This window comes from Lithobates pipiens, unplaced genomic scaffold, assembly GCF_037356315.1.
Source record: "Lithobates pipiens isolate NorthernLeopardFrog02 unplaced genomic scaffold, aLitPip1_a1.2 Scaffold_8, whole genome shotgun sequence".
Classification (NCBI taxonomy): domain Eukaryota; kingdom Metazoa; phylum Chordata; class Amphibia; order Anura; family Ranidae; genus Lithobates; species Lithobates pipiens.
The window spans coordinates 655,031,204-655,043,892 of NW_027507903.1; the positions used below are offsets into that span (position 1 = coordinate 655,031,204).

Here is a 12,689-nt window from a genome sequence, read left to right on the forward strand (position 1 = left end):
ACTTTATAGTATGCTCTCTTTAAGCAGGTATGGCTATATCCTCAGGCCTTAAGTCTACTGTATAGTTCCCTGGCTGCTATCCGATAGTCAGTTTCATTACTGCAATTACGTTTTAATCTTAAATATTGACTATACGGGATGCTTCGTACTAATGGTTCAGGATGGAAACTTTTTGCTAAAAAGTGAAGAAACGAGTGTACCATCAGAGTTAATCTTTATCTTTAGGTCAAGGAACTCAACTCCTTCTCTGCTATATTTAAACGTAAAATGAAGATTGAAATCATTAATAGAAATTAAATGGAAAAATTGTTTAAGTCAGAGTTCAATTCCAGACCAAAAAATCAAAACGTTGTCTATATATCTGTACCATGCTACAATGTAGTCAAGAAATGGGGCCAGGTCATCACATGCAAAGGTATCCTTTTCCCACCCCCCCCCAGGTACAGGTTGGCATTCGATGGGGCATTGTCCCCAATTGTGCCCCATCGTTGGTGTCATTGGAAGGAATTGTGCCCCATCATTGAGGTCATTGGGCCCCAATGTTGGTGTCATTGGAAGGAATTGTGCCCTATCGTTGCTGTCATTGGGCCCCAATGTTGGTGTCATTGGAAGGAATTGTGCCCCATCATTGATGTCATTGGACCCCAGTGTTGATGTCATTGTAAGGAAATGTGCTCTATTATTGGTGTCATTGGGTGCCAATGTTGGTGTCATTGGAAAGGAATTGTGCCCCATCATTGGTGTAATTAAGAGGAATTGTACCCCATCATTGAGGTCATTGGGCACCATTGTTGGTGTCATTGGAAGGAAATATGCTCTATCATTGGTGTCATTGGGTGCCAATGTTGGTGTCATTGGAAAGGAATTGTGCCCCGTCGCTGGTATCATTAAGAGGAATTGTGCCCCATCATTGAGGTCATTGGGCACCATTGTTGGTGTCATTGGAAGGAAGTGTGCCCCTTCGTTGATGTCATCGGGAGGAATTGTGAGCCCCTTCATTGGTGTCAGTGGGGGTGGATTATGCCCCATTGTTGGTACCAGTGAATGAAATAGTGCCCCAAGGGCCTGATAAAAGCAAGTAAAGGGCCACATATGGCTCCCGGGCCACAGTTTAGAGACCACTGCCCTAGATAATGCACACATGCAATGTTTAACCTCTATGGATGACATAACTGAAATCCAATGGATGAATTGGGAAGGCCAGGAACAGCCAGTCTATGCAGAAAGAAGATAGATGATGCTAGGTGTCCTTCAGCCAGGAACTGAAGCGGGGCTCTATATGACCTGCTATAGCTTTTAATGCACATTGTGAGAAGCTCACGGTGTGTGGTGAAATAGATGAGCCTATATAGCTGTGCAAGACTAAAGGCAAGGCTGGAGTTCAGTGCAAGTCCCACCATATCCTCTAGCATTATTTTATACAGTAGTAGATTTGATATAGCCGCAGTATGATAGAGAAGGAGACAAGGCTGAGATATCAAGTGTCCTCTGATGTTCATCAGTCCATATCATAAAGGGGTCTTCTTCTCACAGACGTACGGGAAGTTCCGGGAACAGTGACCATCATTCCAGTCATTTGTAGGCCTTAACGCAGCACAGTCTTCCCCTCCTCCGAAACCGTGACCTTTATAATCATCGGGCTGATTCTTCCCCCAGAACCTGAAGGACAGAAGAGACAATCGGGATTAGATCAAGGCAGGAGCTGAGCAGAACTGGGACCTCCGAAATGCTATAAAATTCGATTTTTAAGGTTTTAAGGTGTGAGCCCAACAACTGTGATGGGTTGCAAGAGAGCTGACCACACACTACAATGTGATGGTACAATCTACTGAGGTTAGATAAGTGGTGGCCAACCTCATACTTACATGCTGTTCATACATAGCCCCTATTAGCTACGTAAAAGTTCTTCATCTCACCTCTTTCCCTAATGGAATATGTGAGAATTTCTCTCCCCCCGGTCCTTTCCGATGTAGGTTGTTGTTCCCTTTCACTGCTTTACTTATTGGCCTATGTGAGGAATTTTTTCCCTAATTGGCAAGGCGAGGAGTAGGAATGAGCCAATGGTTTGGCCTGAACCTAGGCTGTTAGGGCTCATTTACACTTGCTTTGACTTTAACACACATTAAAGAGCCTACCATTTTAAATGTTTTTTTTTATGTGTTTTTGGTGCTTCCGTGATGCTTTTTTGAAGCTTTAATGAAGCTTGGCAAATGCCCAGTGGGTGTTAATTTTCTATTTGTTTTAAAGGGGCCCAGTAGAACCCTGGCTCAGTAGTTCCCCTTACTCAGCAGATCCTCAGCTCATTATTATACCTGTTCAGCAGATCCCAAGCTTAGAATTACCCTTGTTCAGCAGATCCCCTGCCCAGTATTACCCCCAGCTTTGCTGAACCCTCAAGCTATTGTAACCCCCAGCTCTGCTTATCTTCCACTCAGTAATAACCACTAGCTCTGCTGATCCCCCACTTAGCGCTAACCCCCAGCTCTGCTGATCCCCCACTCAGTAATAACCCCTAGCTCTGCTGATCCCCCACTTAGCGCTAATCCCTAACTCTGCTGATCCCCCGCTCAGTAGTAACCCCCAGTGCTGCTGATCCCCAGCTCAGTAGTATCCCCCAGCTCTGCTGATCCCCGGCTCAGTAATAACCTCCAGCTTTACTGCTCTCCCACTCAGTAGTAACCTCCAGGACTGCTATTTCCCTACTCAGCAGTAACCCAAAGCTCTGCTGATCCCCTCTCAGTAGTAACACCCAGCTCTGCTGATCCCCCCACGTAGTAGTAACCCCCAGATCTGCTAATACCCCACTCAGTAGTAACCCCCAGCTCTGCTTAGCCCCTGCTTAGTACTAACCCCAAGCTGATCCCCCACTCAGTACTATCCCCCAGCTCTGCAGATCCCCACTCAGTACTATCCCCCAGCTCTGCTGATCCCCCACTCAGTACTATCCCCCAGCTCAGCTCTGCTGATCCCCTCACTCAGTAGTAACCCCCATCTGAGTAGTAACCTCCAGCTCTTCTGATCTCCCGCTCAGTAGTAACTCCCAGCCCTGCTGATCCCCCACGTAGTAGTAACCCCCAGCTCTGCTAATCCCCCACTCTGTAGTAACCCCCAGCTCTTCTTAGCCCCTGCTTAGTACTAACCCCAAGATCTGCTGATCCCCCATTCAGTACTATTCCTCACCTCTACTGATCCCCCACTCAGTACTATCCCCCAGCTCTGCAGATTCCCCACTCAGTACTATCCCCCAGCTCTGCTGATTCCTCACTCAGTAGTAACCCCCAGCTCTGCTTAGCCCCTGCTTAGTACTAACCCCAAGATCTGCTGATCCCCCATTCAGTACTATGCCCCACCTCTACTGATCCCCCACTCAGTACTATCCCCCAGCTCTGCAGATCCACCACTCAGTACTATCCCCCAGCTCTGCTGATCCCCCACTCTGTACTATCCCCCAGCTCAGCTCTGCTGATCCCCTCACTCAGTAGTAACCCCCATCTGAGTAGTAACCTCCAGCTCTTCTGATCTCCCACTCAGTAGTAACTCCCAGCTCTGCTGATCCCCCACGTAGTAGTAACCCCCAGATCTGCTAATCCCCCACTCTGTAGTAACCCCCAGCTCTTCTTAGCCCCTGCTTAGTACTAACCCCAAGATCTGCTGATCCCCCATTCAGTACTATGCCTCACCTCTACTGATCCCCCACTCAGTACTATCCCCCAGCTCTGCAGATTCCCCACTCAGTACTATCCCCCAGCTCTGCTGATCCCCCACTCAGTAGTAACCCCCAGCTCTGCTTAGACCCTGCTTAGTACTAACCCCAAGATCTGCTGATCCCCCATTCAGTACTATGCCCCACCTCTACTGATCCCCCATTCAGTACTATGCCCCACCTCTACTGATCCCCCACTCAGTACTATCCCCCAGCTCTGCAGATCCACCACTCAGTACTATCCCCCAGCTCTGCTGATCCCCCACTCAGTACTATCCCCCAGCTCAGCTCTGCTGATCCCCCCACTCAGTAGCAACCCCCATCTGAGTAGTAACCTCCAGATCTTCTGATCTCCTGCTCAGTAGTAACTCCCAGCTCTGCTGATCCTCTGGCTTGCCACGCCTGTTCTCTTTCCAATCCCTGCTCACCTCCCACTATATTGCTAGAGCTCCCTGGGAAAAGAAATCTATTACTCCCCATGTGGATTTTAATCAATCACTATCCAATAAACCAGGCTGTTTAACAAGCCTTAGAGAAAAACGTTATTATCACTGTAAAAATATTAAGTCCAAAACAACCCCAGATTGAAAATTCAAACCACGTTTGTTGGTTGTGATGACTGTTCAAAGAGTTTTTCCTCAGCCCCCCTTTACAGCACAGTCCCCCCTTTATATCAGTGTCCTCAGTTCCCCATCACAGCCCCCATTACAGTTCCCTCAGCAGTACTATCCCCCAGCTCTGCAGATCCCCCACTCAGTACTATCCCCCAGCTCTGCTGATCCCCCACTCAGTACTATGCCCCAGCTCAGCTCTGCTGATCCCCCTAGTCAGTAGTAACCCCCATCTGAGTAGTAACCTCCAGCTCTGCTGATCCCCCTAGTCAGTAGTAACCCCCATCTGAGTAGTAACCTCCAGCTCTTCTGATCTCCCGCTCAGTAGCAACTCCCAGCTCTGCTGATCCTCTGGCTTGCTATGCCTCTTCTCTCTCCAATCCCTGCTCACCTCCCACTATATTGCTAGAGATCCCTGGGAAAAGAAAGCAAGCTATTACTCCCCATGTGGATTTTAACCAATCACTATCCAATAAACCAGGCTGTTTAACAAGCCTTAGAGAAAAACTTTATTATCACAGTAAAAATATGAAGTCCAAAACAACCCCAGATTGAAAATTCAAACCACGTTTGCTAGTTGTGGTGACTGTTCAAAGAATCTGTCCTCAGCCCTCCATTACAGCACAGTCCCCCCTTTATATCAGTGTCCTCAGTTCCCCATCACAGCACCCCAGTGCCCTTTTACAGTGCAGTCCCCTTTACATCACAGTGCCCCTTTACATTACTGTTACGGGGACTGCTCTGTAAAGGGGGCACTGTAATATAAAGGGAGGCTATGATGTAAAGGGGATTTCTCTGTAAGGGGGGCACTGTAATGTAAATGGTGGGTTGTGATGTAAAAGGGACTGCACTGTAAAGGGGATATTGTGATATAAAGGGAACTACACTGTAAAGGAGCACTGTAATAGTTACAGTGCCCCTTTACAGTGCAGACCCCTTTATATTACAGTGCCCCAAGCAATCACAGCCTCCTCCATCACAGTGCCCCTGCAGTCTGCCCCCCTCCCTTTTCCATTGACACCTTCTCATTCTAATGTCTGCATTCCCTGCACAGGACTCCTACCTTTGGCAGGGCAGAGGCTATGATCAGTCTATGTGTCCTCTCCCGGCTCCTCTGCCTGCCAAGCCAACAATGTCATCCTATCAGCCGGGCAGGGGGTGGGAGGAGCTCTCCATTCTAATATACAACTCCTCCCACCCCCTGCCCTCCTGATTGGATGACGTCATCTGCCGGATGGGCAGAGGAGCCAGGAGAGGAAAAACTGGCACGACCGCACACCAGGAGGTGAGTGGCAGTAAGTGATAGCCCTGTGCGAATTGCAGTCACCGCTCATCTTCTGGTGTGCTGCCCAGTCATCAACAGGTCATGGCCTTGGAGTTGAGGACCCCTGTTATAGATCATATCCCCCCCACCATACTGCCGAGTGAGTTGGAATCCAATCTTTATTTTTAAACCTCTGGTCTGGGGTGTTTTTAGTGGGAGGTGAGCATCATCTATAGAAGTGGTATATATATATATATATATATATATATATATATATATATATAAAATGGCTACCTGCTGTCAGTGGTTTCTAAAGGAACAGCAAGTGCTGGCACCCACTGCATCCCTAGCATGACCTTTGGCACATTACTCATGTAGCACCCTTGTCCTAAACTTACTTGTGCTAAATTTACTTTGTGCTAGGTGGTAGCTAGCCTGGCTAATTTGTAGCTTGATCAAATGGTTTTCTCCTAAGCTTGAATGGAACTGTGATTCTCTCTTTTGTCAATAGGTGGCACTTTCTCAGTCAATCAGTGGGAGTTTTTTTGCCTGCTGAGGCTGCTAGGATAGTCTATTTATTTGGAGAGAATCAGGTGACCGGGGTTCTTTTCCACCTGGGCTGCGGCCTGGGTGGGTGTGTGTGGAGCAGCAGCAGAGGTGTGGACCTGAAGCCTGTGGCCTAGCCGTGTGTAAAGGGGCTCAGCCCAAGGGGAGCCTGATCATTGCCAGGAGGCATAGGAGAAGAAGTAGCCAGAGGGCCAACCACTCTTGTTGCCTGGGACAGGTGTCAAAGGGATGGAGTTTTGAAGGAGTACCAGATCAGACACCTCATTGGCTGTGGAGTAAGTGGGAAAGCTTCAAGAGAGAACTCATCCAAGATGTACAGTGGGTGGCTGTAAGTAAAGCTTGAAGAGAAGTACAGCAGGTAGCTGTGAGTAAATCTTGAGGGATCCAGTGGGTAGCTGTGAGTCAGAGGAACCCAGCGGGTAGCTGTGGCTGAAGCTTGAAGAATACAACAGTTATTGTGAGTGAAACTTGAGAAGTCCAGCAGGTAGCTGGGAGCTAAGCTTGAGGATTTACAGTGGGATACTGTGAGTTGAGCTTGAGGACCTACAGTGGGATACTGTGAGTAAAGATTTTGCCATAGGAGACAGCAGTTGCTACAAGATACAGATTGCTGCATTCAGCTTAAAGACCCGTTTCCTGTATTGTTGTCTGTCTAGTGCTATTTTTGTCCAAGGAGTCTGATAATTTGCTATTGCTTTTGCCTAGGGTGTCCTGTGCCATACCCCTCTCCCAACCCTGTTCCTGTTAAGAGAAAAATAACTCTATTTATTCATTTTTAAAAGTGACTGGTGCCCATCTTTCCACCTTGCACTACACCCACCATGCCTAGTAACCTGCATGCTAAGGAGGAATCTCAGCTCTTCCTGACTCTGGGGGTCACCACCAGGCCTCTAGAGGTCAGGGAGACTGCTACACTCACATGGGCGAGAATCTCTGGCTAAGTAAGCAAAGGGAAGGGGGTAGCAGCAATATCACTGCTCAAATATGGTCACTGGCCATATTTTGGTCAATAATGTCATTGCTTTCCCCACTCCTTCCCTTATATAGCTGATGGCAGCTTGGGGAGTGCCATTGGGTATGATCAAGATCAGGACGATAATTCCAGCAAAGCGGCAAGCGCCGGGCATAATGATTGATGATGGATTTGCAATGAGGGACTCATTAGGAGATTTTCATTTCTTTTAAAAAGAACTTGTAAAAACAAGTGGGTGTCTTTATTTCTGGGTTATACAGGTACTGTTCACATGGAGGGATGGCGGTATGTGTAGGCCTCCATATTTTTACCAGGGGGGCTTCTAGATTCTGATAAACTTCCCCTCTACAACCACTGGCCATGGTTCTGGGTAAAAGGCCCTTGTCTTCATCAATATGAGGACAAGGCTCTGTGCCGGGGGGGGGGGGGGGGGTCTTTTCTGGAAAGCCACCCTTCCTTTTTAAAATCATGTGGGCTGGTATGGTTCAGGAGGGAAGAAAACATTTGTCTTCCCCTTTTCCTGGCCAAACAGGCTCCATACTTGGTTAAAGGTTCTCTAATGGATTATTAAATTATTTTATTTTTTTGTGAGGATTCGCCTCAAAATCCATACCAGACTCAAAAGGTTTAGAAGGTATTTTTATTTTTTTTGGGGGGGGGGGGGGTGACTCTATTTACGTTTTCTGTTTTCATTTTTTGCTGTAGGAAAAATAAAGAGGATGAATCTACCTAGCAGGGAAACAGACAATGAAAACCGAACAGCAAGATCATTTTGTGAGCGAATGTAGAGATGGAATCAGGCAAGTATAAAACCTGAAACTCTTTACTATATCCTAATGACTCTATAAAGAGAATTGTAAGTCATTATCACAATACATTTAAAATGACTTAATTATTTAAACATTATCAGGCCCCCAAACTCGCTCATCCATATCTTTATGGACCTTGCTTTGTGCACTGGTGCTCAATCATGTTGGGACAGGAAGGGACCATCCCCAAACTGTCCAAAACATTGTCCAAAATGTCTTGGTATGCTGACGCCTAATGCCGCGTACACACGACAGGACTTAAGTCCGGCAGACTTTCGACGGAGTTCTGACGGAGTTCTAACAGAGTTCTGACGGACTTTCCGAATGAACGGACTTAGCCACACACAATCACACCAAAGTCCGACGGATTCGAACGTGATGACGTATGACTGGACTAGAATAAGGAAGTTTATAGCCAGTAGCCAATAGCTGCCCTAGCGTCAGTTTTAGTCCGTCAGACTAGCACACACACGAGCGGATTTCTGGGTCCGGCAGAGTTCTGGCGGAAAAATTTGAAGCATGTTCCATTTCTAAAGTCTGTCAGACTTTTGCGAATCAAAAGTCCATTGCAGCCCACACACGATTGAATAGTCTGCCGGAATCATTCCGTCAGACTTTTGATGTTGAAAAGTCCGGTCGTGTGTACGGGGCTTAAGAGTTCCCTTCACTGGAACTAAGGGGCCAAGCCCAACCCCTGAAAAACAACCCCCCCACCATAATCCCCCCTCCACCAAATGATTTGGAGCAGTGCACAAAGAAAGGTCCATAAAGACATGGATGAGCGAGTTTTGGGGTGGAGGAACTTGACTTGCCTGCACCGCTCTACCCGATGGAACAACTTTGGGATGAACTGCGAGCCAGGCCTTCTCATCGAACATCAGTGCCTGACCTCACAAATGCCCTTACTTAATTATTTAAACATTATCAGGCCCCCAAACTCGCTCATCCATATCTTTATGGACCTTGCTTTGTGCACTGGTGCTCAATCATGTTGAAACAGGAAGGGACCATCCCCAAACTGTCCAAAACATTGTCCAAAATGTCTTGGTATGCTGACGCCTAAGCCCTTGTACACACGGTCGGAGAATCCGTCGGAATGTGTCCTATTGGACCGTGTTGTTGGATAGTCTGAATATCCGTCGGACCCAATTTTCCAACTTGTTGGAAATATTTTCCGACCAACTGGTTCGATCGGACATACTCCGATCATGTGTAGAGAATTTTGATCGGACCAAGTGCCACGCATGCTCAGATCAAATTCCTACATCAAAGCTATTGGCGACTAGCCTGAACGTAGTCCCATCATAACTAAATTACGTCATCACGTTCTGAAAGATCGGATTTTCCGACAACTTGTCCGACCGTGTGTAGCCAACAGTTTCGGACAAGATCCGACGGACAAAATCCGTCGGACAAAATCCGACGGATTTGGTTGGCAGAATGTCCAACTGTGTGTACAGGGGCTAAGAGTTCCCTTCACTGGAACTAAGGGGCCAAGACCAACCCCTGAAAAACAACCCCCCCACCATAATCCCCCCTCCACCATATGATTTGGAGCAGTGCACAAAGCAAGGTCCATAAAGACATGGATGAGCGAGTTTGGGGTGGAGGAACTTGACTGGCCTGCACCATTCTACCCGATGGAACAACTTTGGGATGAACTGCGAGCCAGGCCTTCTCGTCAAACATCAGTGCCTGACCTCACAAACGCCCTTCTGGAAGAATGCTCAATATTGAACCTTACGGGCTAAGCCTGGGATTCCATTAAAGTTCATGGGCATGTAAAGGCAGGTGTCCCAATACTTTTGGTAATATAGTGTGTAAGAGAAGGGTCCTGATATTTGAGGTTTCAGCGTCTTACTTTGGAGTTGTGTCATAAGGCGTTCCATCCACCCATGTCCAGTTTCCATCCTGATCCGTTAGACCGATCCACAATAATTTGCCTTTTGCAATGCTGCACAGAAAATTCTTAAAAAGACAAAATACAGTAGTTATTAGAAGATGAATTATTGTGGCTGATCGGTACCAATCACTTACTGTCTATTGTATATGCTTATACTGTTACCTTACAGCGGTAAGGTGAGGGGCCATTACACACAGAGGTGTAATTGCACTGTAGAAAAAAGTCACCAAACCTTAGTCACATCATCAAATTTGTACAGAGTGTTAGTTTGACGGATCCGTGATAATCCGCCCCGTGAATATCCGCTTGCTCAGCGGGGATCGCTCCGTCGATCCCCGCTGAGCAGGAAGATGACAGGTCCGTCTCTGCACACTTCACAGGGGCGGACCTGTCAGAGCGCTGCTCTCCCCTATGGGAGATCAGATGACGACGGACCGCAGAGTCCCTCGTCACCCGATTCAATCTGTAGACGGATGGAAACGTATGTTTTTCCTCCGTCACACTTTTTCGGATCGGAGCGGGTATGTCAGCGGACATGTCACCGCTGACATCTGACGCTCCATAGAGGTCTATGGAGCATCCGTTCAGGTCCGCCTAAAAAACTGACGGACGGACCTGAACGTATCGTTCGTCTGAATGAGGCCTATAACTTTCACAAAGACCAAATAATATACATCAATTTGGGTTATTCTTACCAAAGATACGTAGCAGTATACATTTTGGACAAAATATATGAAGAAAAAATTACTAATTTGCTAAATTTTATAATAGAAACAGAGAAAACTTCATTTTTTTACAGAATTTTCGGTCTTTTTTTCTTTTATAGCACAAAAAATAAAAAACTCGGCGGTGATTAAATACCACCAAAAGAAAGCTCTATTTGTGTGAAAAAAGGACACGACTTTCATATGGGTACAGTGTTGCATGACTAATTGTCATTAAAATTGTGAGAGCACCGAAAGCTGAAAATTGGTCTGGTTAGGAAGGGGGTTTAAGTGTCCAGTGGGCAAGTGGATATATGATGCTCAGCTCCCATTGGCTCATCCCTAGTGGTGATCTTAAGAAGATGTGTGGAAAGAACTTTGTCTCTTTGAAGAAGCTACAGTAGAGTAAACTGTTACATTCCTGTCTGGATGAGGCAGCATGTTATACACACGTCAGAATTTCACCAACAGATTCTATAAAAGTTACAGGTTTCTATTAAAACTTATAGTGGTGGCTACCAGGTGTGTGTGCAAAGGGCTAATTATTCAGTTAACCTGCCTCAGCCGTAATCACTCCCAGTCTGCCAGTGCTTAAATTGTTGCCCTACAAACTGGAAAATCTATTTACAAGGTGAGGTTGAGAGCATAGTAATCAAATACTGCTGGCAGTAGAGTGATCTGACAGTGTAAGAGCCGGTTCACACTGCGGGCGATGCGAGGCGACACGACTTGCCTCACCTCGATCTGACAAGTCACCCCCGTTCTGTACAATGGAACCGTTCTGAGAGGAGCAACTCGAGTCGCTCCGACTCAGAAAAAAGGTTCCTGTACTACTTTCGGGCGACCTCGGGGCGACTTGCATTGACTTCTATACAGAAGTCATCTGCAAGTTGCCGCTGAGGTCGCGGCAGGTCGCGGCGAGGCAAGTCGGTATCGCCTCGCATCGCCTGCAGTGTGAACCGGCCCTTAAGTGTCTATCTGTTCAGCATTCATACCATCTCCTCCTCGCTATTAATGACTATCAGGTGGGCCTTCTTGTTCTTGCAGTCTTTCTTGGCGTCGTTCCATGGTTTTGAGTCTGAAGACAAGTAGTAACAGCTGAGTGCATAGTGTCTCCATCCCTCACTGCATAATGGATTAGAAGAGCCTGAGTGAACAAGAAAGAGGATTATGAGGGTCGTGCTGGATTGCCTTGGTTATAGTCAGACAGTTCAGCCAAGATAGTAAAATTATAATAAAAGCCCAGATAGCAAGGGTAATTTGCCACACATTTGTGGCAGTGTTGAATTGTAAGTCTGCTGCACATTTTCACTGGCGAGTTGTATACTCGCAGAGCACTTGAAGCACAAGCTCTAGTTGACACTTTTACAATTTTTAGAAAATTTGAATCGGAAGTCTCTAGCAAAGTTGCAGTGCTGAGTCTACAGCAAGAGCTCTGCAAGTCTACAGCATGAAAATTCAACCACGGTACCCCCTGTGGTGAGATATTGACAACATAACTTAACCAGAACTTGCAGAAGAATGCTTGAAAAGAAAGTTGATCTGGAGTCATGCAATGTGGACTTGCTGCAATTGTGCAACAAGCTTTTGAAGCCTAGTAAGTCTAGCAATAGCTTAACAAGTAATTTTCAAATTTGTAGCACAACTGCTTGCTCTGGGAGGAAATCACAACTAAAAAGACATCACATCCCCGAGTCAGACCCTGGATTCGTATATGTCTTGGAAACTCCATCAATGTGTTCCTGCACACCTGTGTCTCCACCTAACTTTGTGTGTCACAGCTTTTCTTGTGTTCTCTATAATATAAAATACATACAATATCCAAATGCTGGGAGACTATCAAAATGTGGAGAGGAGGTTGGTGCCATTGTCGCAAACCACCATTCCTAGCTTAAGCTGGCATGGCATCAACCATCTCTGAGCCTGCCCCTGCAGAGCTCACAGAATCTTTGTCCCAGTGTGGCTACTGTCCCTCAAGCACACCAGCTCAAGCACCGCCTGGCATATTTTTGCCTGCGTGCTTGCGTAGCCCCTTGAACTCCTATGGAGCACCATTGGTTCTGAGGACAAATCAGCACAGGAAGAGGCCATGGAAGAAGAAGAAGAAGAAGAGGAGGGGTGAAGGTGAGACGTGTGGCAGAATCACCACTAGTAG

General features: G+C 46.8%; 1 protein-coding gene across 1 annotated transcript in view; it reads right to left on the reverse strand.

The window, feature by feature from the left end:
• Window positions 1-1,508: 1,508 nt before the first annotated feature.
• Window positions 1,509-12,689, reverse strand: part of LOC143962475 (asialoglycoprotein receptor 1-like) — a 37,371-nt gene continuing 26,190 nt past the window's right edge. The window contains exons 7-9 of the mRNA XM_077471749.1: window positions 11,530-11,681; window positions 9,789-9,895; window positions 1,509-1,659 (exon numbers count right to left, since the gene is read on the reverse strand). Coding sequence (XP_077327875.1) covers window positions 1,509-1,659; window positions 9,789-9,895; window positions 11,530-11,681 — 410 coding nt within the window. The remainder of the gene's footprint in view (window positions 1,660-9,788; window positions 9,896-11,529; window positions 11,682-12,689) is intronic.